Source organism: Ursus maritimus, unplaced genomic scaffold (genome assembly GCF_017311325.1).
Source record: "Ursus maritimus isolate PB19 unplaced genomic scaffold, ASM1731132v1 scaffold_10, whole genome shotgun sequence".
NCBI classification, from domain to species: domain Eukaryota; kingdom Metazoa; phylum Chordata; class Mammalia; order Carnivora; family Ursidae; genus Ursus; species Ursus maritimus.
This window is the reverse complement of record NW_024423344.1, coordinates 1128938-1156199: the sequence shown is the minus strand read 5'-3', so window position 1 is coordinate 1156199 and position 27262 is coordinate 1128938. Positions and strand designations below refer to the sequence as shown.

At 34.7% G+C, this 27262-nt stretch overlaps 1 protein-coding gene across 2 annotated transcripts in view; it reads right to left on the bottom strand.

Moving 5' to 3' along the window:
• RNF17 (ring finger protein 17) overlaps window positions 1–27262 on the bottom strand; it is a 122869-nt gene that overhangs the window by 18802 nt on the left and 76805 nt on the right. The window contains exons 23-30 of one of the 2 annotated variants that reach the window (XM_008692102.2): window positions 22819–22921; window positions 21759–21874; window positions 19871–20160; window positions 18150–18313; window positions 6581–6700; window positions 5583–5663; window positions 2462–2587; window positions 945–1001 (exon numbers count right to left, since the gene is read on the bottom strand). In XM_008692102.2, the coding sequence (XP_008690324.2) occupies window positions 945–1001; window positions 2462–2587; window positions 5583–5663; window positions 6581–6700; window positions 18150–18313; window positions 19871–20160; window positions 21759–21874; window positions 22819–22921 (1057 nt within the window). The remainder of the gene's footprint in view (window positions 1–944; window positions 1002–2461; window positions 2588–5582; window positions 5664–6580; window positions 6701–18149; window positions 18314–19870; window positions 20161–21758; window positions 21875–22818; window positions 22922–27262) is intronic. The other variant, XM_008692103.2, reaches the window with a different exon arrangement.

The following is a 27262-nucleotide window of genomic DNA, read 5'->3' as shown; positions in this document are numbered from 1 at the left end:
AATTTTGTTTCTGTTGGCTTTACTTATGGTGTCAAATCCTGGGCCAAGTATTTGACCAGAGATTTCTTCAAAGGAAATATATAAATGGCCAAAGAGCATATGAAAAGATGCTCACCATCATCAGTCATGAGAGAAAAGCAAATCAAAACCACAATGAGATACCACTTTATACCTACCCTAGGTTGGCTGGGAAAAAAGTCAGATAACAAGTGTTGATAAGGATATGGGAAAAAAATGGAACCTTGTACATTCCTAGTATAAAAGTAAAATGGTGCATCCCTTTTGGAAAACAGTCTTGTAGTCACCATGTGACTCAGCAATTCCACTAGTAGGAATTAGGTCCATACCAAATGAGAAGGGAAAACAGATGTCTACATAAAAACTTGTATGCAAATGGTCACAGCTTTATTCACAATTGCAAAAAGGCAAAAACCCAACTGTCCATCAACAGATGAATGCATAAATAAAATGTGGTATATCCATACACTGGAATATTATTTAGCAATAAGAAGGATACATACTATACTCCAAAATGAATGAAACTTGAAAATGTTATTCCAGTCAAAGAAGCCAGTTACAAAGGGCTATGTATTATATGACTCTCTTTATATAAATTGTCCCAAAATCAGCATATCCAGAGAGACAGAAGATTAGTAGTTTCCAGGACACTGGAAAAGGGAAAAATGGGAAATGACTCCTGTTGGTATGGGGCTTCTTTTTGGGATGATGAAATGTTGTGGAATTAAATAGCTGTGATGATTGCACAATTCTGAATATACTAAAAACCACTGTATTGTATACTTTAAAAAGGCAAATTTTATAGTACATAAATTATATCTCACTAAAGCCATTATAAAAGAAAATGCTTACTTCCTGATCTTATATTAGATCCTTTGTACTGATGAAGTGTCCAAAGTTTCCAAAATATTTGGATTGAAACTTACCTCAAATCTTATTTCCCATCTTTCATCCTCGTACTTTTTATTGTAATCTGTTAGTTTCTGAAATAATATAGTATTGTTAATAAATAAACCATCTTCAACTATATAATATTTTTAAGGCATTTTTATATTTCATCCCCACAAAAACTGGGTGCATATCCTTGTTGGCATTCATTTTGTGTTAACTATGGGAAAATCTAATGTTCTGAGTAATCTTAATAGTGCAATAATAAGAATCTTCAAAATTACGTTAAACACATGTCAATAGTAATTACAGTTAACCTTTGAACAGCATGAGGGTTAGGGGTGAAAATCCACATAATAACTTTTGACTTCCTAAAAATTAATTACTAATAGCCTACTGTTGACCTACCAATAACAAAAACAGTTAACACGTTCTGTAGGTAATATGTATTATATACTGTATTCTTACAATAAAGTAAGCTAGAGAAAAGAAAATGTTAAGAAAATCCTAAGGAAGAGAAAATACATTTACAGTCCTGTAAAAAATCTACATGTAAGTGGACCCAAGCAGTTTAAACCTGTGTTGTTCAAGGACAAACTGCAGTTTATTATGACAAAGTAGGAGTTCTTACATTTAAAAAAAAATGTTCAAACTACAGAGTATAACTGGAAGGGAGGGACTTAGTAATCTTTATAAAACCAGTTTAACAGATGGTATACCTTTTATACAAACACATGGGTACATACACACATGCACACCCACACAGACCACACACACCCTTCTGCTCATAAGAAAAAACTGGCAGTGAAAATTACATGTACAAAGTAATATCACAGTTTCTACGTGAGAGAAGAAAGTCGTTTTCTATATTGAACTGAACATTCAATGTTTAGTTGTGTACTGTTATGAAAGGGAATATTTAAAAATCTAACAAGTGAACTGTAAGTCTAGAAATAAAAATATCTTGCTATATAAAATGTTAATGTTATTATTTATGATGAACTCCCTATTTCCATTAAGTATTTATGGCATCTTGCAATGTGAAAACTATAACAGGCTAATTATATTTTTTAAAATATTAAAAAACAGAAGCACTGGGAAACTGGAGAGGGCTATTTACTGAAGCTAAGCTTAAAGTCTGGCTCTGAGTTTCCTGTAAGAAGGCAAAATGGAGGAAATGTTATAAGGTCAAATAAAAGGAAAACAAAATTTTATCTGCTGAGAGAATCCTTTTATGGCAGTGAATTCTATTAGCATTTTATAATTTACATTTCTATATTCAAACAACATTGGATGATATATGGCCTTTTCACTAAGTTTAAAGACAGGGAAACATTAATTGAATCTTAGTGTAATTAGAGTCTTTTTTAGGGCATATATAAAGCATGATATAGTGTATTGCTTTCTCAACAAATAATTTGTGATTCTCTATACTCTCTTAACATATCAGACACATAGAACTGTACTGAAGACTTGAAGTATAAGGCAAAATGACATTTTATTCAGATTTGTTTTTCTATAGTTTAGATTTTTTATAGAAAAATAGCTCACTTACTTCTCTGAATATCTCTTCAGAATGCTCAAAAGTACAATATTTATGGTATGCCATAAAATAAGAAAGTGACATTCCATCAAAATAAAGATGAATAGATAATTTCTCCCATGGGTTTTCAGGTAATTCCTATTTAAATTCAATAAACAAGATTATTACTATAAAAATAAAGTCTGTTTGAAGATTAAAATTTTAGAGTGGGCAAATATGAAATTAGATTTCTGATGACCACAGTATTACCAGTTTGACTAGTGGCTCATTTCATAAAATTTTCTTCCTGGTATTTTGGCAGGCTATAAAACAGTAATTTTACTACCATGGTTTCTGTAAAATATACTCACATGTCCGTAAGATAGAGAGTTTTCTAGTTATTTACTAAAAAATTATATCATCTTTAGATGATACTAATAAGTTATACTAAGTAGAAGGAGAAAGAAAATTTATGTCCAGAGATAAAGAAATGAAGTTTTGTTAAAAATCCAGAAATGGCATATGAATCCCAATGTTCATAGCAGCATTGTCCATAATAGCTAAACTCTGGAAGGAGCCGAGATGCCCTTCAATAGACGAATGGATAAAGAAGATGTGGTCCATATATACAATGGAATATTACTCAGCCATCAGAAAGGATGATTACCCAACATTTACAGCAACATGGACGGGACTGGAGGAGATTATGCGAAGTGAAATAAGTCAAGCAGAGAAAGACAATTATCATATGGTTTCACTCATTTATGGAACATAAGGAATAGCAGGGAGATCTGTAGGCGAAGGAAGGGAAGAATGAAGGAGGGGTAAACAGAAGGGGGAACGAACTACGAGAGACTATGGACTCTGGGAAACAAACTGAGGGCTTCGGGGGGGGGTGGGGGACTGGGATAGGCCGGTGATGGGTATTAAGGAGGGCACGTATTGCATGGAGCATTGGGTGTTATACACAAACAATGAATCATGGAACACTACATCAAAAACTAATGATGTACTGTATGGTGACTAACATAACATAATAAAAAATTTAAAAAAAATCCAGAAATGCCAGTAATCAGAAGAAATTCATGACTGTTTAGAAGAAGTTACAATAATAGCTTTAAAATTCTTAATTCCACTTAACAGTTATTAGGAACTGAACATATACATAGCTGATAAACTGATCATTTCTCATTGTTTATACTTGGTACCACCTTAGGCCTACCGACTCTACTGAGGTACTGTAATTGTCTTCTAGCAGATCTCCCTGCTCCTTATCTTTTCTACTCTCCAGCTTTTCTCAGTGTAGCAGAGTGGAAATACTAGGATGTAGGGGTAGGTCATGTCACTCCCTTGCTCAAGTCCTCAAGTGGCTGCCCATGTCAGCTTGAGAGCTGAAACTTTCACAAATCTCCCCCCATCTCCAGCTCTTCTCTGTTGTGCTCCTTCTGCTCCAGCCCCAGTGGCTTCTCTGTCAGTCCTTGAACACTCCAGGCATGCTCCTGCCTTGGAGCTCTCTGCACTGTTTTCCGGAGAGCTCCATGGTGTGTCCTCTTGCATTTTAAAGTCTTTACTCCTATCTCCTTTTATGCAGTGAGGTCTTCCCTGACCACTGTATTTAAAATGTTACCTTCTCCCCTGCCCCACCCTCCCCATCAGCCTTCCTTATTTTCTTCCTAGCACTTACCACAATCTAATGATACCTTATATTTTATGTTTTTAAATTTTGTTTCCCACCACTAAAATGGAAGCTCCATGAAGGCAGAAATTTGGCTCTTCAGTTCATTGTTGTACCTCCAGGCTAAGAACAGAGCTCAGCTCCAAGAGGTACTCGGTATTTCTTAGTAGTATATAAAAACACAGGAGCAAGTCTGGGTAAGTTCTGATATGGCCATAAGGGCTGCAGGGCATGCACATTCATGGTTTCTGACAATTTAAGCAGCCTTGGGCATACTACAAATTACTTTCCTGTGTTGAGCTAAGCAGCAAAGAAAGCTACCTTGATAAACTAAAAAATTTCAATCTCTACCTCACTGCGATGACCTTCCATAGGGGCTAGAAGTAACCAGAGAGCGGCTCTTGGTACTAACATCAGCAACGATAAAGCTTCTCTACTGTTTTACATAAGTGGGTCTGTGGCTCTTGTTAAGTCTTTATCATCCTATAATTACATCTTTCACACAGAAATACTTTCCTTACAGTTTTTGTACCCTCTACTGGAATCCTTGAACATAGCTGCAGATTAATCTTATTACCTCACTGCTCAGAATCCTCCAATGGGGCTCCACTGATTGACTTTTACCTCTTAAATCCTATTCACCATTATTTTTCCTCATAAAACCTCTATTATTCTAGCCAAACAGTTACACTATTTCCTAAATGTGTCATGCCCAGTTCTGTCTCTCTATGCTTACCTGTGCATTCCATTTCCCTGGTCAGGAGAAATTTTCCATCTTTTCTTTAAGGACTACCTCATTTACCGTCTCTAAATTCCTATTACATGTACTCTTTTTTCCACTTGGCTCTTGGCATGTTACTTTGTAGTATGGAATTTTTAGGTTTATGTCCTGTATCTAGTTGTTTCACTAACTAGTTAAGTTATTTGAAGACAGGGATTACCTGCACTTAACACAGTGCTACATACATGGTAACATCCTGAAAACTACTACATGTGTTTATAAACAACTCCAGTTCTTTGATGCTGCTCCCTGTTGCTGATAAAGAGTCTTTCAGATTACTGCCTTTAGTACTTATGAAAGTTCTCAGGAACTTGCTGAAAATTAGGTTTATTTAAAATAAGCCTAGAAACCAAAGTGGTAACTTTTCCATATTAATAAGTTATATTCACAAAGGAACATGGCTCGTCATAAAAATATACCTCAAATTATGTTACCTACAACACTTTATAGCAAATAATTTTTTTAAAAGATTTTATTTATTTATTTGACAGAGAGAGACAGCCAGTGAGAGAGGGAACACAGCAGGGGAGTGGGAGAGGAAGAAGCAGGCTCCCAGCGGAGAAGCCCGATGTGGGACTCGATCCCGGAATGCTGGGATCACACCCTGGGCCGAAGGCAGACGCTTAACGACTGCGCTACCCAGGCGCCCCTATAGCAAATAATTTAAATCAACAAGATATGCTTTAAATATACATTACCATAATGTGAATTTCCACCTCTCTCTTTGAAAGCAGTTCCTGAAGGAGCTCTATTGCATCTGGTTGCCAGACATTCCCAACCTATTTGGGATTAATAAACTCAGATTATTTCACACTTTCAAAAAATATGACAGAGAAGGTAGATGAAGCAGCCATAAACAGGTTAACAGTAGATAACAGTATAAAATATACAAGCAGTTTTAAGAGAATATCATGGGTATATGGTAAAAATAATCTGAAGAAACTAATAATTTGCCTGAGCTTCCCCTATAGTTCTCTCTTGAAGCATTTTATGCTTTAAAAATATAAACCTACATTAAAAACAAAGCGTCACAAAACTTTTTTTTAAAACACCAATATGCCACTTTGGTACTCGTCTAATGCCTATAATATGTATTTACTAAGGAGCAGTGATTGCTGTGTTTTTATGTTAAGAGGTTGACATGGGAAAGAATTGGGGCCTTCTGCCAAAAGCCACTGAGGAGCCTCAACCTGCCAACGCCATATGAAAGCTCTTTGGAGGTGGATCCTGTATCCCGGTGAAACCTTAGATGCCTGAACCTCTGGTGGACATATTCATTGCAGCATCACTAGGGGTCCTTAGCCACAGAAATTGTAGGAGGGAAAGTAAGTTTTAGCTTAATGTGTTATGCAGCAAGAGATAATTAATATGCCGTTCCTTTATCTGATTTTCAGCTTCGAAACTGTTATGATTTTATTTGATGAAGAACTCACTAAACTTTAACAATCTTACACTTTCCCATCTATGAAGATATTAGGTCTCCTTATTCAGATGATTTTTTATATCCTTCAGCATCATTTTGGAGTGTTCTTCAAAAAGGCTCTTCAGCTGTCTTATTAAACTTATTTCTACGTATTTTATTATTTTTGCTGCAACTAAAAGGGATATCATCTTATATTCTAATTTCTAGAAAATTACTGTTAATAAAAAAGACAATATTTAAAATTAATCATTCCACAAATTACACTTTACTCACAGGTTTGGTATTATAGAGCTGACATGGAATACAAAACTGGGGTGTATCAGGATATAGTAAAATAGGGTAAAGATGACACTGTGGAATCTTCTCGGTGAATCCATGATCTAAATATTGTACCTGCAACAGGACAGATAAAATTTATAATTTAAATTTACTATTAAAAACTAGGGGCCAGAAGGGACTCTTCGGTATTAAAAAAAACAACCAAACAGATATCTTAGAAAAATATCTGAATCTGGATTTGAAAAATCTCCAGGAAAAAGAAACACAGAATTTCCTCATCCCATTGTGTATTAAATTTCATTGTCAGAAGTTTCTTTACACATAAACCAAAGCTTTTTTTTTAAAATGGAGTCTTATTAGATTTATAAATTCCTTAAGAATTTCTTTTTGAAGACAATTAAATTTTGTTTTGTTTTTCTAAGTATTTTAGCACTGATTTACATTTAATAAAGGAATATATTGGGTTTTTTTGTTAAATTTTAGGAGTTTTTTGTACATTTTGGATAATAGTCCTTTACCAGATGTATCTTTTGCAAATATTTTCTCCCAGCGTGTGGCTTGTCTTCTCATTCTTTTGATGCTGGCTTTCACAGAGCGGAAGTTTTTAATTTAAATGAAGTCCAGCTTATCCCTTATTTCTTTCATGGGTCATGTCTTTGGTGCTATATCTAAAAAGTCATACCATACCCAAGGTCACTGAGGTTTTCTCTGGTCTCTTTTAGGATTCTACAGTTTTGTGTTTTACATTTAGGTTTGTGATCCATTTTGAGTTAATTTTTGTGAAGGGTGTAAAATTCTAGATCCATTTTTTTGCATGTGGATGTCCACTTGTTCCAGCAGCATTTGTTGAAAAGACCATCTTTGCTTAGTTGTATTGCCTTTGCTCCTTTGTCAAAGATCAGTTGACTACATTTACATGGGTCTGTTCTAGGCTCTCCATTCTATTCCACTGATACATTTGTTCATAATGCGACAATGTCTCAATTACTATAACTTTATAGTGAGTCTGGAAGTCAGGTAGCATCAGTCCTCTGACTTTGTTCTTTTCCTTCAATATTCTGTTGGCTCCTCTGGGTCTTTTGCCTCTCCATATAAACTTTAAAATCGATTTGTTGATATTCACAAAATAACCTCCTGGGATTTTGATTGGGATTGCACTGAATCTATAGATCAAGTTGGGAAGAACTGACATTTTGACAATATTGAATCTTTCTATTCATGAACACAGAATACCCCTCTGCTCCTTTTGATTTTATTCATCAGAGTTTTGTAGTTTTCCTCATATAGATCTTCTACATATTCTGTTACAGTTATACCTAAGTATTTTGTTTTTGGGATTGCTAATATAAATGGTATTGTATTTTTAATTTCAAATTCTACATGTTCATTGCTGATCTACAGGAAAGTGATAGATTTTGTATGTTAACTTTGTATCCTGCAACCTTGCTATAGTTGCTTATAGTTCCAGGAATTTTGTGGATTCTTTTGCATTTTTTTATATAAACATGTCATCTGTTTATCTTTTATCTTACTGCATTAGCTAGTACTTTTAGTATGATGTTGAAAAGGAGTTGTAAGAGGGAACATCATTGCCTTGCTTCTGATCTTAGTGGGAAAGTCTTGAGGTTCTCATCATGAAGTATGATGTTAGCTGTAGGTTTTTTGTAGTCTTTATCAAGGAGGAAGTTCCCCTCTATTCCTATTACAGTTTTTTAGCATGAATAGATGTTGGATCCTCTCAAATGCTTCTTCTGCATCTACTGATATGACCATATGATTTTTCTTTTTAGCCTGTTAATGTAATAGATTAACTGATTTTCAAACATTGAATCAGCCTTGAATACCTGGGATAACTTCCATCTGGTAATGATATAATTATTTTTATACATTGTGGATTTGGTTTACTAATATTTTATTGATGAATTTTGCATGTATATTCCCGAGACACTGGTCTGTAACTTTCTTTTCCTGTAATGTCATTTTCTGGTTTTGGTATTACAGTAATTCTGGCCCCACAGAATGAATTAGAAGTCTTCTCTATGCTTCTATCCCCTGAAAGAGATTATAGAGAAGAGGTAAAATATCTTCCTTAAATATTTGGTAGAATTCACCAATGAACCTATGAGTGTCAGGTGTTTTTGTTCTAGACGGTTGTTAATTACTGACTCAATTTCTTGATTAGATATAGGCCTATTCATATTTTCTATTTCTTCTTGTGTGAGTTTTGACAGATTGTGTCATTTAAGGAATTTGTCCATTTCATCTAGGTTATCAAATTTGTGGGCACAGAGCTATTCATAGTATTCCTTCATTATCTTTTGATGTGCTTAGAATCTGTTGATATCTCCTTTCTGATATTAGTAATTTGTGTCCTCTTTCTTTAGCCTGGCTGGAGGCTTATTGATTGTATTGATCTTTTCAATGAAACAACTTTCAATCTCACAGATTTTCTTTTTTGATTTCCTGTTTTCAATGTCATTGATTTCTGCTCAAATTATTTCTTTTTTTCAGCTTATTATGGATTTAATTTTGTCTTTTTGTAGTTATCTAAGGTGGAAACTTGGAAAATTGATTTTAATCTTTAATTTTAATCTTTTGTAATCTATGCATTCAATGCTATGAGTTTTCCTCTAAACACTGCTTTCTGTGCAACTCTAAGTTTTGACATTTTATTATATTGAGGGGGGCAGAGAGAGAATCTTAAGTAGGCTCCACACTTAGTGCAGAGCCTAATGCAGGGCTTGATCTCATGACCTTGAGATCATGACCTGAGCTGAAATCAAGAGTCAGATGCTTAACTGAGCCCCCCCAGGTGCCCCTCATAAGTTTTGATAAGTGTGTTTTCATTTTCATTTAGTTCAAAATATCTTTAAATTTCTCTTGAGATGTCCTCCTTGACCCATGTGTTATTTGGAAGTTTGTTGTTAAATCTCTATGTATTTTGGGATTTTCCAGTTATCCTTCTGTTACTGATTTCTAGTTTAATTCCATTCTGGTCTGAGAGCAGACACTGTTTGATTTCTACCCCTTTAAACTCAAGGTCTGTTTTATGGCTCAGAATGTGGTATATCTTGGTAAATGTTCCATGTGAGCTTGAGAAGAATGTGTATTCTGCTGTTGTTTGATGAATTAGTCCAGGGATGCCAATTATATCCAGTTGATAGATGGTCTTTTTGAGTTCAACTATGTCCTTACTGATTTTCTGCTTGTTGGAGCTGTCCATTTCTGATGGAGGAATGTTGAAGTCCACAACTATGATATTGGGGACATCTATTTCTCCATGTAATTCTATCAATTTTTGCCTGATGTAGGTTGACTCTCTGTTGTTAGGCACATACACATTAAGGATTTTAATATCTTCTTGGAGAATTGACCCCTTTGTCATTATGTAATGCTTTTTTTAAAAATTTTTTTAAAGATTTTATTTATTTGCCAGAAAGAGACAGAGAAAGAGAGAGAGCACAAGCAGGGAGAGTGGCAGGCAGAGGGAGAAGCAGTTCTCTGTGGAGCAGAGAGCCCGGGAACTTGATTCCAGGACTCTGCGATCACGACCTGGGCCGAAAGCAGACGCTCAACTGACTGAGCCACCCAAGCGTCCCTGTAATGCCCTTCTTTATCTCTGATAACTTTCCTGCTTTGAAAACTACTCTGAAATTATTATAGCTACTCCTGCATTCTTTTGATTAGTGTTGGCATAGAATATTTTTCTCTATCCACTTATTTTTTTTTTAAAGATTTTTTTTATTTATTTATGTGACAGCCAGCCAGCCAGAGAGGGAACACAAGCAGGGGGAGTGGGAAAGGAAGAAGCAGGCTCCTAGCCGAGGAGCCCGATGTGGGACTCGATCCCGGAACGCCGGGATCACGCCCTGAGCCGAAGGCAGACGCTTAATGACTGCGCTACCCAGGTGTCCCTCTATCCACTTATTTTTTTTTAAATTAAATTAAATTTAATTTAATTTAATTTTTTAAAATGATTTTGTATTATATTATATTAGTCACCATACAGTACATCCCCAGTTTCCGATGTAAGGCTCGATGATTCATTAGTTGCGTATAACACCCAGTGCACCATGCAATACGTGCCCTCCTTACTACCCATCACCAGCCTATCCCATTCCCCCACCCCCCTCCCCTCTGAGGCCCTCAGTTTGTTTCTCATAGTCCATAGTCTCTCATGTTTCATTCCCCCTTCTGATTACCCCCCCCTTTTCTTTATCCCTTTCTTCCCCTACTGATCATCCTAGTTCTTATGTTCCATAGATGAGAGAAATCACATGATAGTTGTCTTTCTCTGCTTGACTTATTTCACTTAGCATTATCTCCTCCAGTGCTGTCCATGTTGCAGCAAATGTTGAGAACTCATTCTTTCTGATAGCTGAGTAATATTCCAGTGTATATATGGACCACAACTTCTTAATCCAGTCATCTGTTGAAGGGCATCTCGGCTCCTTCCACGATTTAGCTATTGTGGACATTGCTGCTATGAACATTGGGGTGCATATGGCCCTTCTCTTTACTACGTCTGTATCTTTGGGGTAAACACCCAGTAGTGCAATGGCTCTATCCACTTATTTTTAATCTATATGTGTCTTATACTTAAAGTGTGTTTCTTGTGGACAACATATAGTAAATTGGTGCATATAAACCACTGATCTTCAAAGCAATTATTGATATGGCTGGATTAATAGCCAACGTACTTGTTGCTGCAAATGTTGGGTAATCACTCTTTCTGATGGCTGAGTAATATTCCATTGTATATATGGACCACATCTTCTTTATCCATTCATCTGTTGAAGGGCATCTCGGCTCATTCCACAATTTCGCTATTGTGGACAATGCTGCTATGAACATTGGGGTGCATATGGCCCTTCTCTTCACTATGTCTGTATCTTTGGGGTAAATACCCAGTAGTGCAATTGCTGGGTCATAGGGTAGCTCTATTTTTAACTTTTTGAGGGACTCTGGGAAACAAACTGAGGGCTTCAGAGGGGAAGGGGGTGGGGGATTGGGATAGGCCGGTGATGGGTATTAAGGAGGGCACATATTGCATGGAGCACTGGGTGTTATATGTAAACAATGAATCATGGAACACTACATAAACAACTAAGGATGTACTGTATGGTGACTAACATAACATAATAAAAAATTTTTTAAAAATCCAACGTACTTCTTACTATTTTCTATTTGTTGCTTTTGTTCTTTGTTCTTATTTTTGTTTTCTACTGTCTTTCTGTCTCTTGTGGTTTAAGCTGAGCATTTTATATTATTTCGTTTTGTTTCTGTTTCTTTAAAAAGTATATCAATTATACTTTTTAAAAAGCATTACATTACATCAAAACTAATGATGTATTATATGTTCGGTAACTGAATTTAAATTTAAAAAAAGAAAGTTGCATTCTCCACAGGGAAAAAAAATAAAAAGCATTTTTTAGTGATTTCCATTCAGTCTGCTATAATACTGAATTATTATTATTATTAAACATTTACACTGAATCCAAGTCTACTTTCAAATAACATTATACCACTTTACAGGTATTATGAGTACCATATAATAAGAAAACAATCCTAATTACTCTCTTTCATTCATTGTACCATAGTCATTGATTTCACTTATATTTAAGCATGCATATATGTATGCATATGGTATATGCATATGGTATATACATATGTAGTTGAATATTGTTATTACTGTGAACTATTATGCTACATTAATTAAGAATAAGAAAACTACAAGTTTTATTATTTATTTATTTTTTTAGAGAACAAGCACAAGCAGGGAGGGGCAGAGGGAGAAGGAGAGAGAGAATCTTAAGCACACTGCACAATTAGCGTGGAGCCTGATGTGGGGCTCAATATCATGACTCTGAGATTATGACCTGAGCCAAAGTCAAGAATCAGACACTTAACTGACTGAGTCATCCAGGAGCCCTGCTACAAGTTTTATTTTATCTTTACTATTCCTTTTTTGGTTCTCTTTATGTAGATCTGAGTTTCTGACCTTTATTATTTTCCTTCTCTTTAAAGAATTTCTTTTAATATTTCTTGCAAGGCAGGTCTACTAGCAACAAGTTCAATTTTTGTTTCTCATTCAGTTTGAAGGATAATTTCACAGGGTACAGAATTCTAGGTTGGTGGGGTATTTTTCTCAAGAGTGCAAATATTTCTTTTTTTTAACTTTTAATTTTTTTTAATTTTAATTTTTTATTTCTGATGTAAAGTTCGATGATTCATTACTTGCGTATAACACCCAGTGCACCATGCAATACGTGCTCTCCTTACTACCCATCACCAGCCTATCCCATTCCCCCACCCCCTCCCCTCTGAAGCCTCAGTTTGTTTCTCAGAGTCCATAGTCTCTCATGCTTCATTCCCCCTTCTGATTACCCCCCCTTTCTTTATCCCTTTCTTCTCCTACCGATCTTCCTAGTTCTTATGTTCCATAGATGAGAGAAACCATATAATTGTCTTTCTCTGCTTCAATCCACTTTCTTCTTTGTATGTTTTCTGAGAAGTTGGATGTAATTTTTATCTTTCCTCTACAGGTGAGGTGCTTTTTTCCCTCTGGCTTATTTCAGGATTTTTTTCCCTTTAACTTTGATTTTCTATAGTTTAAAATGATATGCCCAGGTGTAGTTTTTTTTTTGTTTTTCATTTATCCTAGTTAGTATTCTCTTAGCTCCTGGATCTGTGGTTGAATGACATTAATTTGGGGGAAATTCTCAGTCATAATTGTTCAAATACTTCTTTATTCTCCTACTGGTATTCCCATTATACATCACCCATATCCTTTTGTAGTTGCCCCACAGTCCTTGGGCATTTGGTTCTGTTTTTTCAGTCTTTGTTCTCTTTACTTTTCAATTTATAAGTCTCTATTGATATACATATCATCTGAGTCCAGTCTGCTAATAAGCCCATGAAATGCATTCATTTTTGTTTACGTATTTTGATCTCTACTTTTCTGTCATTCCTTATTGTTTTTATCTCTCTGCTTACACTGTCCACTGTTCTTGCACATGGTCTACTATATCCATGAGAGGCCTTAGCATATTAATCCTAGTTGTCTTACATTCTCCTTCTGATAATTCCATCATCACTGTCATGTCTTGTTCTGATGTGTCTCTGTCCTTTCCAGTTGTGTTTTTTTGCCTTTCGGTATGCCTTGTGATTTTTTCCTTTTTAAAAATTAAAATTTATTTGGGTTTAACTGATATATAACATTATATTAGTTTCAGGTATACAACATAATGACTTGATATTTATATATACTGTGAAATGATCACCACGATAAATCTAGTTAATATCCATTGCCTTACATAAATTTTTTTTGTGTTAGGAAAACTTTAAGATTTATTCTTGGCAACTTTCAAATACACAATATATATCACTAACTATAGGTACCATGCTGTACCTTACATCCCCATGATTTATTTTACAGCTGGAAGTTTGTACTTGCTGATCCCTTTACCCATTTTGCATGCTCCCAACCCTCCACCTCTGGCAACCACCAATCTGTTCTCTGTATCCATGAACTTAGTATTTTTTTACATTGATAGTATTTTGTTTTTTATATTCCACAAGTGAGATCATACGGTATTTGGCTTTCTCTGACTTATTTCACCTAACATAATGACCTCAAGGTCCATTCATGTTGTAGCAAATGGCAAGATTTCCTTCCTTTTTTTATGACTGAATAATCTCCGACTGTACGTATGTATGTGTATACACACACATACACACACACATATATATGTACATATATATACATATATATATGTGTGTGTATGTATATATATATATAATGTATATATACCCCATTTTCCTTATCCATTCATCCATCAATAGACACTTAGGTTCTTTCAATATCTTGGCTATGTAAATAATGCTGAAATGAACATAGGGTTGCATATATCTTTTTCAGTTAGTGTTTTCATTTCCTTCAGATAAATACACAGAAGTGGAATTTCTGGATATGATAGTTCTATTTTAATTTTTTGAGGAGCCTCCATAGTGTTTTCCATAGTTACTGTACCAATTTACATTCCCAACAACAGCGTACAAGGTTTCCCTTTTCTCCACATTCTCACCAACACTTATTTATCTTTTTGGTAAGTCATTCTAACAAGTATGAGGTGATACTGTGGTTTTGGTTTGCATTTCCCTAAAGATTAGTGATTTTGAGCATTTTCACACATGTGCTGGTCATCTGTATGTCTTCTTTGGAAAAATGTCTATTCAGATCCTCCATTTTTTAATCAGATTGTTTTTTACTATTATGTTGTATGGGTTCTTTATATTTTTTGAATATTAGTACCTTATCAGATATATGACTTGTAAATATTTTCTCCCATTTGGCAAGTTGCCTTTTTCATTTTATTGATGGTTTCCTTTGCTGTGAAGAACCTTTTTAGTTTGATGTAGTCCCAATTGTTTATTTTTGCTTTGGCTACCTTTCCTTTTGGTGTATACAAAAAAAATCACCAAGACCCATGTCAAGGAATTATTGCTCCTGTTTTCTTCCAGGAGTTTTATGGTTTCAGGTCTTACATTCAAATCTTTGATCCATTTTGAGTTAATTTTTGTGTATGGTGTAAGAAAATATAGTCCAGTTTTATTCTTTTGCATGCAGCTGCCCAGTTTTCCCAACACCATTTATTGAAGAGACTGTCTTTTCTCCAGGATATATTCTTGGCTCCTTCGTCATAAATAATTGACTATATGCATGGGTTTATTTCTGGGCTTTCTATTCTGTTCCACTGTTCTACATGTCTATTTTTATGCCAATATCATACTGTTTTGACTAATTTTTTTCTTGATAGCTGTATATGATGTACTATGTAAAAGAAACTGCTATAAATAGGCCTTTAATAATGTGGTAGTAAAGTGTGAAGGGAAGGGAAGTGTTCTGAAGCCCTATGATTAGATCTTAAGTCTTTTAGTGACCCTATGACTCTAGATTGTAAATTTCATAAGTGTTTCTCAGTTTTGTTATCCTCTTTTAGGTATAGGAGAGGATGGATAGAGTGGGCTGGAGTTGGGTATTTCCTTTTTTCCACGTGGAAGGCCAGAGTTAACTGGAATTGGGTACTTTCTTTTCTCTTAGGTTAGGCTGGTAATATCTTAGCTGGTTAGGCCCTGGTTAACTAGTTTTCCTGAGGGCAGGCCTTTTTACAAAAAAACAGAATGCTCTGGCATATTTCAAAAGCTCCTGATGACAAAAGTATGAAGAGATTTTTTTTCTCTGTATTTATTGTGAGAATCAGGCCAAGCACCTGAAGGTGAATGCCACAGAACTGTGGGGGGCCTTCTGAAGACTGGGTCTCTCTGAAGTTTTTAACTTTCCGAGCTGTCCACACTGAGTCTCCAGCAATACCTCTATTCCAATTTCAGTTTCAAGTTTCTGCTCCTATAAGCTGTGACTCCCTATTTTGCCCGACTCTAATCTTTGGAGCAGTGGTTTACTCTGTATACACCCTCTTTTATGGATTCAAGGAGTTGTTGATTTTTCAGTTTGTTCAGCTTTTTACTTGTTAGAATGATGTGGCAACTTCCCAGTTCCTTACAAATGCAACCAGAACCCAGGAGTCTTCCAATAGTCCGTCTTTGAAATTCTTTTATTTATTTATGATAATTCAACTTCTAAATTTAATAATAAGGAACGTCAGTAAGTTATTTCTTTTGTCCCAATGTAATGAAATTAACATATCACTGCTTAATTGGGTTGGTTTGGCAATCAACATTTTAAAAAATCAAACAGAACTGAATGAAAGGTGTCTGAGTACATCATAGGTAGTTAGGGTAATGTTTCTTCTTCTTCTTTTTTTTTTTTTTTTAATTTTCCTTTTAAGTAGTCTCTACATCCAACATGGGGCTCAAACTCACAACCCTGAGATCAAGAGTTGCCTGCTTCACTGACTGAGCCAGCCATTTGCCCCTACTATAATATTTCTTAATGCAGATCATAGGATAAATTTTGAAAGCTATCAGTTTAAGGAATGAAAAATCTATTGTGATTACTTGAAACGTAAAATGATCTTAGAAAAAAAAGTAATGATTAAACTATCAAAGTCCTTTTAAATAAAATTTTAAAACAGAGATCTTAGTGTGAGAAAAAATAAAGTTCACCACCATCTTATTTACTTGGATATGTAAAGTTCATGAATTATGATAACTTAATAAAAATTGGATTTTATTTTACTTTTATATTAAAAAGAAAAGGGGTTACCTGAACAATTCAAATGTATGTGAAAATGGACTCATTTGCATATAAATACATGAATCTTTAAGTATCCCTATGCTTAAATACTGAAAATTTGAAAACCATTTAAAATCAGTTAAAGCTTGTAATCCAGCAGGAGAAGCACATGACTTAGATTGGAAATTTAGGAATCAGATGCATGGATATGAATACCAGAATCACTACCCACTGATACGGTGACCTTGGGCATGTCACTGGATCTAAATGTTAATTTTCTTATTAGTAAAATGGGAATAATCTACTTCTATGATAGCTGGAAACAAATTATAAAAATATGAATGCACACATGTGAAAGAAGCTTAAAAACCTAAAGTGCTATGTAATTGTTAGGTATCATCAAGTAGGTAATAAAATTCTTGTTCAAGTAGAAACAAAAGAGTTTTCTTAATTTTTCCTCCCCTCCTAAAACTAAAAGTCTCAAGTGCTAAATGTCTTATGAAGTACTTTATCAGTTTCATTGCTTTACTTAATTCACCGTAAATGGAGGTATTTTCATCTATATTTTTATATACACAGTTTTTCAAAATACCCAATTCTTTCTGAAGCTTTTGCATGAAACTCAAGTAGTACTATCTCAGTATTCTGGAAGGGTAAATTAACTGTTACTGTGAAAGGGTAAACAGGCTGGGCTGTAAACAAATTTGCAAGGAAATATATTGAAAAACAAGTTGTTTTACTTAATACTATGTGCACAAATTGGGCTGCCATTTACAAATAAGTGGTACCATTAAAATACCAGAGGCCAGATCCCTACCTGGAAATGGTTTTTGGTTATTCGAGTTAATAAATATACTTGAAGATAAAAATTCTTATTTATTTTTTAAAACATTGCATTTTTTTAAAGAAGATTTTATTTGAGAGAGAGACAGAGAGCATGGGGGGATGAGGGACAGAGGGAGAAGGAGCAGCAGACTCCCTGCTGAACAGGGAGCCTGATGCAGGACCCTGGGATCATGACCTGAGCCAAAGGCAGACACTTAACTGACTGAGTCACCCAGACATCTCAAAAATTCTTATTTATTTATTTATTTATTTATTTATTTATTTATTCTCTATACCCAATGTGGGACCTCAAATCTATGACCATGAGATTAACAGTTGCACACTACTAACTGAACCAGCCAGGTGCCCCGCAAATAAAAATTCTTGTTACAAATACATGTGCAATGTATCTAACTGGTCTTCCTACAAGACTGATCTCATTAATATATGTTTTAATCAAAGTTTCTTGTATTTAGACTCTGAAGACCACTTAACATTATAGCATTTAGCCTTAAATTAGTCACAAAAGGGTATCAGACTCACCTTGATAGTGCCACCAACAACTTCCATTACCTTGCCTCGATACCACATAGTATCTGATCCTCTTACTGCACAGGCTTCTCCCTTTTTCCAGAAATAAGGCTCCAAAAGACCAAGGCATTTTAAATTACTTTGAATTTCATTCATCATTTTTATTAGCTCGAATTCTGAAGAAATTATTAAAAATAAAAAGCATTTAGGAAGAGTTTACTACCATTTTCAATAGAAAATCATCAATAACCTTTAATAATTTCACCACCTAGACAATAGCATAAGTAGTTAACAGAGCTTTAATAAAGATCTAATTCAGTCAGGGTACCTGGGTGGCTCAGTGAGTTAAGCATCTGACTCTTGATTTAGGCTCAGGTCATGATCTCATGGATTGTGAGACTGAACCCTGCCTTGGGTTCCAGGATCAGCATGGAATCTCCCTGAGATTCTCTATCTCCCTCTGCCCCTCCCCACATGTGCTTGTGTGCGTTTTCTCTCTCCCTCTCTAAAATAAATAAATCTTTAAAAAAAAATCTAATTCAGTCAGTAGCTTCTATAGGTTTCGAAACATACTACTACTAACATGTAAATAACTGTTCTGTTCTCTGGTTACAAATGCAAGCATTATTTTGGGAGTAAAGCAGCATTAAAAGCTCTAAACACATACCAGATAGCCTAATATAAAAGAACTACCACTTTAAGATAATGCCATTTTGCCAGCATACCTAAGTAAAATAGAACACAAGTTAGGTGTTACTTGATGCTTAGATACAGCATAATGCTGGGATATAAAATTAAAATTCTAATGTTGCTACTTACTGCTAATTGGATCATTTCCATAGTAAATACATAACCCCATAATAGATACCACTGAAGGCAAGGTGTGGGGTCAACTCCCATAACAGTTCTACCACTTTAGTTGTGTAATTTTGGGTTGTTCCTTTACCTCTGTAATCTTCAGTTTATTCTATAAACCTGGTATAACAGAACTTATCTCCATTATCAATATTGCGGGGGATTAAATGTAAAACATCCAGAACACCGCCTGACAACGTAACAGTCAACCAGTTTTAGCTATGACTATACGAAGGTCAAAAAAGTTTCTGGATTAAGTACTACTGCTAGAGGTCTCAAACATTGCTCACTTCTAGAACAGCCAATTGCACAGATTTATTTTTGAACTAAAAAACAGTATTTAGTAGGTCAACAAATGAGACAAAAATTTCAACAAATTCACACCCTCCTATCCATATGGAGTTAATGGAGCTTTAAGACTCACACGTGCTAGAGTTACTGTCAGTTGTAAAGTATTCTGGACACACCCAGGTTGTAGTAAGGAGATACTTGCACATAAATCTCAGGAAGGACTTGAATATTCTCAAAGGGCTCCCAAACTCCAGTCATTCAGTGTGATTTTTTCCCCTCATTCTAAATGAATATAAACTTTTGTATCTTTTTTCTTAGAGAGCCTCCAGACTTGTATAAATGCCAGGTCTTACAAACCTGAAATGATCCCCATGCTTACCTTACACCCAGTGTCTATTCCCAGTGTTTCAATAAATGATTTTTATGTGAAAGCACTTTGCTTGAGTTATTTCATTTAATGTCACCACAACCCTGTGAAAATGAGGTTAAATCTTGCCCAAGGTATTTCAACCTATACCTTACTAGAGCACTGGAGCTGCTAGCTACTCCTTTTACTGATTAATTCTACATAACATAAAATATATTACCTGACAATTTAGGTACTACAAATATAGTTCCATCATCACCAATGCAGCTGACGATTGCCTCAAATACTTTCATGTTGGGAATAGCTGGCGGTTTATAGCATCCAGTGGTTCTTGGTTCTGGAATTTTCTGCTGAAATTCAGACACTCTGTGTTCACTAATAACATCAGCAGCTTTTTTGTCAGGGTCAAAGTTAATCTTAATACACTTAGTAACCATTGAATCGTCTTGTTCCAAGGGGTTTTCCAGAGATTTCTCAGATGATGAATGGCTGTTATTTAATTTTTTAATTCTGTAACATCCAAAAAATATTATATCTAAACATGAGCAAATAAAAACATTTTGTAGAAAACAATATAGAAAGAGCCCTTCAAATACATTGGAAATTTAAAGAATATATTTGCTTTAATCTAGGATATTTTAGTCTAATTTGTTACATAAAAATGAGCATCATTTAGGTCATAAAATCTTTTTTTAAACTGTAAGCTTGATGAGAAAAAAGTAATAAATTTCACTTAAATGTTTTAAATTACTAACTTGTATTTACATGTTACTCTGTCTTAAAATCTCATAGTAAGTATATTACCAGTATTGTAAAATTAACTAGATATTAAAGGGAAATACAACATCTTCAGGTTGATTCTAATGTAGTCCACAGATAGAACATGCGTATGTTCTACCAAAATAATACAAATATAAGTCCCTTAATAAACAATACAGTACTATTGAGAAAGTGGTAATATGCTATATTCATTCATAATTTTTTTTTTTACTTCCTGTCATTCCCATCCAGTTAAAAAAAAGAGTACGTCTTCTATAAAAAAAATCCTAGGAGATATTGTTTACTTTAGTAGAATTGTAGCAGATTTTTGTTTCCTCTACTTTCTTGTATTTTCTTTCAAAAGGAGATAAGCATTTATGAAATAGCTACATAATTCTTCAACTAAGATTGTTCCCACTCGGTCCCCAGCCTTGTAGCTAATAGTTTTAGTGCTGTAAAAACAGTAAAGAACATCACAGTGGCAGATGTTAGCAGTATTAAGTTGCCTAGCATTTTTCACTTTAACACTTATCAAGGAATTGCTTTAGCCTAAAGCCAGTGAACCCAAAAAGAGACACACAGGACATCTATACGCAGAGCCTAGCTGTATGCCAATACCTAGGCAGTTAGGCCAGCATCTACCATGCCTAGCCAACTACTTCATGTCCTGTTTTATTTCTGATTTCTCATTCTCCTTCCATTCCAACAGGATTGGGGTCCTAGTCCATATAAGTTAATATATAATAATGCAAGATAAAAAAGAAATCTGGCCATGTATGGTACAAAGTGGCTACTTGGAACATGTGTTTGCAATTCCAATATACCTTACACCCAGAAGGAACGATATGAGGAAGCTAGGGCTATAGCAAATCTTAATCTTTTGCCCTCCGTAATTGGTACCTTAAACCACAAACTTATTACCTGAAAGGGCTTTAAAATGTAAATATTATTCAATTACTTTTCTGCTATCCATTTGTTTCACATAAACACATTCTGGTATATGCCTACCACAATTTCCAACATAAAGCTTAAAGATTTATGTCTAGGCAAATTGTGTAAGAGGGCTCAAATCTGGTAACCACTATGTAATTCTCTCTTCCTTTGGTTTTGAGTGTAAATGCAAAAGAGAAAATATAAAAACAAAAATGTCAGTAGGGATTTAAATATGCAAAAGCTAATGGGCCTGAATAGAGAAATTAGTAATCCTGAATTATCTCTTTCAAGGTTAGTTTATAAATCATTAAGAGCAAGCAAGATGAAATTCAGGTTTGAAAGCACACAGATATGAAGACGTACATAGGCAAATAAGAAGCCTTCATTATAAACTGATGTTAAAAAAAAGTCTATACCTCCTTTCTCTCAAAGCCAAACCCTTTTTAATCAAATATTTAGAAACATCAACACGCTCTCCTTTTTCATCTCTGCAGAAAATTTTCACAGGTAATGGCCATGTTGTATTGTTTTCCTGCAGTGATTTAAGAGCAGAGTAAATATGAAACATGAAAAGGAAACCTTATAAACAACATACTTCTTAAAGGTATTTCCTCCACATTTATCCAAGCCAGAAAAATAAATTTACAGTCAAGTAATTTTGATATTTTATCAGAGAGAAAAAACATGGAAGAGAGTCAAGGGGGACAGACAGTTGGTTTGTGAAGTATGTCAGGAAGACCTTCCTGTCAAGGTGAAACTTAGCAAAAGGGTGGGTGTGTTTAAGGGAAGGCCAACTGAAAACTTTTTTTTCAGCCCAGGATGGGCTGGGGAAACATAAGTTCTCTATTCTCCTTAACTCTTGGTAAATTACAGAATTGAAATGTATTTTCCCAGGTGTGCCTTGTGTGTGTGTGAAAAGGAAGGAAGGAACTGCAAGACCTATATTCTGCTTTGACTGGAATTATGAAAATGGAGAAGGTACACATAGAAAAAGTAACATGGACAAATTACTTATCCAAGAAAATTCTAAATCATTAATACAATAAAAAGTATCAGATTAAAATAAAAGGAAGAATATTTTTAAGTGTTCTGAAAAAATATATCCTCTTCTCAAACCCATACTCCTATAAACACACACATTTTTTTTAATGACATACAATCAATACAATTTCACAGGAAGCCTAACTTCTCAGTTTGTAAAGAATAGCAAAAGGCTTCCGCAATGCACTCTAGCATACATACATTCTGCTTTTTAACATGCAAATTATCAACTCAAGGTTATTACTTTAGAAATGTTTTGATTAATTCATACAATTATTATGGGACATCTATTATCAAACAGGTGTTATAACAAAAAATAAGACAAAAAAAAAGGGCTGCCAAAAAAAATCCAAGTAGTTTGCTGCTATTTTCTCAACAATAAATTATAGAAAACACCAATGAAATATTCATTACTTATCTATTATAATTGTTTACCCCACTACATACCTGTAAGATTATAGTTGCTACAGCTCCAGTCAGGTACAATGAAAGACAGTCACAAGCTGTAGCTGTCCACTTGTCACTCCCACCAGTTGGTCTAAAACAACAACAAAAGACAACTTGTTTTGCAACAAACAGCATAACATATAGAAATATAAAAGAACCACTATATGTATATATTCATATATATATGAACAAACTACATATGTAGTGAGAAATCAATTTAACTTTGTGTTAACATGACTTGTTATTTTCACAATTTTCTTCCCTGTTTTCATCTTTCTGTGCATTACTCTATTCTACTTATGGACCATATCATATGTTAACTTATGTATAACTGTTCTGCAGCTATTCTGAGAACTCTTAAAAAAGGTATATTTTAAGTACTTTTTTTACATATTATGTACATTTCATACATGGTGACTAGACTATAAACTCAGAAAGCAGGGATAATGTATTATGTGTTATATCTATCATCATATCCCTAATGCCTAGGATAGTGCCTGGCACACAGGAGGGCACTTCAAAATTATTTAATGGAAATTTAAAAAGAACAGTCCCTTTACAGTGATGATTCCACTGCCCAAACATTTTTGGAAGTTTTTCTCTGGAATTTATATCTAATGTGAATTGCTACCCATGAATAATAGCCTCACTAATTTATAGAAAACTTACTTTTTAATATTTGTGGTAAAAATGCTCAATAAATATTTACAGATTAATGAAAAGCAGAATATTCAGCTTCATCATCTATTTTAGTTTGCAGAATTGAAACTAAGTGACTTTCTAACTATCAAATCCACCTCCAAAGAATAAGAACTAATACCACTAAAGAGACTACAAGTATCATAATGCAGGCTCTGAAGACTCTCTAGACATGGTTTCTAGATCTGGAGTTTCATTGCAGCTGACCCACTCATGCTGGCCAATCTTTTCATGTTAAATGGTTTATATGAATGAACTAACAAAATCAATTGTGCATGTAGTCTGACCAAGTAGGATTTAGTAAATGTGCTACATTATTTATTAAGAAGCCCAAACAGTGTTCTTATGAGTTAAGAAACTTAAATTGTCAGTGACTCCTAGAATTATTATGAGTTTTTTTATTATGATGGTATTTAGATAAAAATCAGTGTCAACATTAAGATTTTACTATGATCTATTACGAATATACGCTTTGTAAATATTAACTTTAAAACATCTTCTTTTAAAAAAAGATGTTATTTATTTGTGAGAGAGAGAGCACGCAATCAGGGGGAGCCACAGGCAGAGGGAGAAGCAGACCCCGCTGAGCAGGGAGCCCGATGCAGGACTCTCTCCCAGGATCCTGAGATCATGACCTGAGCTGAAGGCAAACACCTAACCAACTGAACCACCCAGGTGTCCTAACTTTTAAACATCTGAAAGTACTTAAAACATTTAAAAAAATCTTTGGTCTGTATTCATAAAACTATGTTTCAGTTGGGAAAGATGAAAGTGGAAATGTATAGTCGTAAAGGTTGCACAACATTCTGAATGTACTTAATACCACTGAACTACACACTAAAAATGGCAAATTATATGTTATGAGTATTTTCCTAAAATAAGAGATTTCTCAGAAGGGTGGTAAAACAGTGGTTAGAGCTCCAATTCTCAATTCAGACCTTGTTTATAATTCTAGCCCAAAAGTTATAGATGCATTACTCTAGACAATTACTTAACTTCTTGAAGACTCAATTTCCTTATCTATAAATAATACCTTATCTGTAGCTTTAAGGTTTATTATGAGGATTAAAGTAATGCTTATAAAGTAATTAATACAGGGTCGCAAAGTAGTTAAGGTTAGCTATTATTAGACTCTTGAAATAATGGTATTCATTAGAGTCCAAAAGCTATAATCCAAGATGTGTACAGAAACACATTCTCCACATTACTGGATACAATTAAAGGACTGATAGATTTCTGTTCAATTGTTCGATTGAACTGTTCAAGGTAGAAGTGAAAACTAGGATAATATTTTTATAGTATTTCAGCCTGAGATTTCCATTCCAGGGCATTAAATTCTTTCAGCTGATAGAACAAATTTGTAGATATGGTCCCACAGTCACTATTAGTAATCCCAGGCAGTAGGAGAGGTACCTGTAAGATTAGAGAAATGTTCTGTGCAAACAGGTGGATCATGGTAACTACTACTATAAGCTCTTCAAGGACTTTAAATAAATGGTTTACCAGCAATTAGAACAGAGAGGGATCACTAGAACAAGGTACCCTATTGGGGAGACCAATTTTAATGCCATGTAAGGAAATACTAGTGGCTGAAGTTGCCTGATAAAGAAACAACCTCCTTTGAGAGATATACTTCACAGCACTGAGGTCAGCAGGTCTTGAATGTTCATTTATTAGGTCTGGTATACAAAGAATTACTGTCATGATGCCTCTAATATCTTTGAGTTCCAAGTCTATGATTCTATAATTCTTTTATTCTTATTAAAGTATAATTAAAATACAATGTTATACTAGTTTCAAGTGTACAACATATTGATTCAATAATTCCATACATTACTCAGTACTCACCAGGGTAAATTTGTCACCATACAATATTATCATAACATTATTGACTATATTCCCTATGCTGACAACTTTTCATCTCCATGACTTATTTATTTTATAAAGGGAAGTTTGTACCTCTTAATCCCCACTATAAAATTCTATAATTCTTACAAAGAATTAGATTTATTTCCATGGATTTCTCAATGAAGAACAGTCCCCTAGAAGCAGGAAATTGCCACTTCTATATTTTTCAAACAGAAAACCAAGAATAATATACACCCATATTGAGTCTCAAGAATGTATTAAGAATACACATCAGGGGCGCCTGGGTGGCACAGCGGTTAAGCGCCTGCCTTTGGCTCAGGGCGTGATCCCGGCGTTCTGGGATCAAGCCCCACATCAGGCTCTTCCGCTACGAGCCTGCTTCTTCCTCTCCCGCTCCCCCTGCTTGTGTTCCCTCTCTCGCTGGCTGTTTCTGTCTCTGTCAAATAAATAAATAAAATCTTTAAAAAAAAAAAAAAAGAATACACATCAATAAATGGGACAAATGGATAAGTTCTTAAAAACATAGAATCTTCCAAGACATAATCAGGAAGAAATAGATAATCTGAACAGACCAACTGTTAGTAATGAAATTGAAGCAATAATAAAAAAAAAAAAACCTCCCAACAAACAAAAGTCCAGGACCAGACGGCCTCACAGGTGAATTATACCAAACATTTATGAAAGGATAATAGTTACCCTCAAACTATTTCAAAAGTTAAATAGGAAGGAATGCTTCCAACTCATTCTACAAGGCCAGAATTACCATGGTACAATCACCTCACACATCTTTATGCACTCATCTATTGGTTGACAGTGGGGTTGTTTTCATGTCTTGGCTATTATAAATAATGCTGAAATGAACATAGGGATGCATATGTCTTTTTGAATCAGTGTTTCAGTTGTTTTTTGATAAATATCTAGAAGTGGAACTGCTGGATCATATAATGGTTCTATTTTAAATTTCTGAGGAACTTCTATAGTGTTTTCCGTAATGACGGCACCAATTTATATTCCAACCAACGGTGCATCAGGTTTCCCTTTTCTCGACATCCTCATCAACATTTGTTATTTCTTGTCTTTTTGGGAATAGCTACTCTAACATGTGTGAGGTGATATCCTATCATGGTTTGCCCATCTGTAGCTCTTCTTTAGAAAAAATGACCTAAATGAGACTTGAAACCATAAAAATCCTAAAAAAGAACACAGGCAGTAATTTCTCTGACATTGGCCATAGCAACATTTTTCTAGGTATGCCTCCTGAGGCAAGGGAGACAAAAGCAAAAATAAACTATTGGGACTACACCAAAATAAAAAGCTTTTGCACGGCAAAGGAAACAACCAACAAAACAAAAAGACAACCTACTGAATGGAAGAAGATATTTGCAAATGATATATCCAATAAAGGGTTAGCATCTAAAATACATAAAGAATGTGTACAACTCAACACCCAAAAAATATATAATCCAATTAAAAATGGGCAGAAGACATGAACAGACATTTCTCCAGAGAAGACATCCAGATTGTCAACAGACATGAAAAGATGTGCAACATTACTAATCATCAGAGAAATGCAAATCAAAATCACAATGAGATATCACCTCACACCTGTGAGAATAGCTCTAATAAAAAACACAAGCACTTGTGATGAGCACCAGGTATTGAACCACGATTCTGTACACTTGAAACTAATATTACACTGTTAACGAACTAAAATTTGAAAAAGTTAAAAAATAAAAATAAAATGCATAAATAACATACAACCCCCCCATAAGAATAATGTGTTGGTGAGAATGTGGAGGAAAAGGAACCCTTGTGCATTGTTGGTGGGAATGCAAACTGGTGCAGCTACTGTGGAAAACAGTAT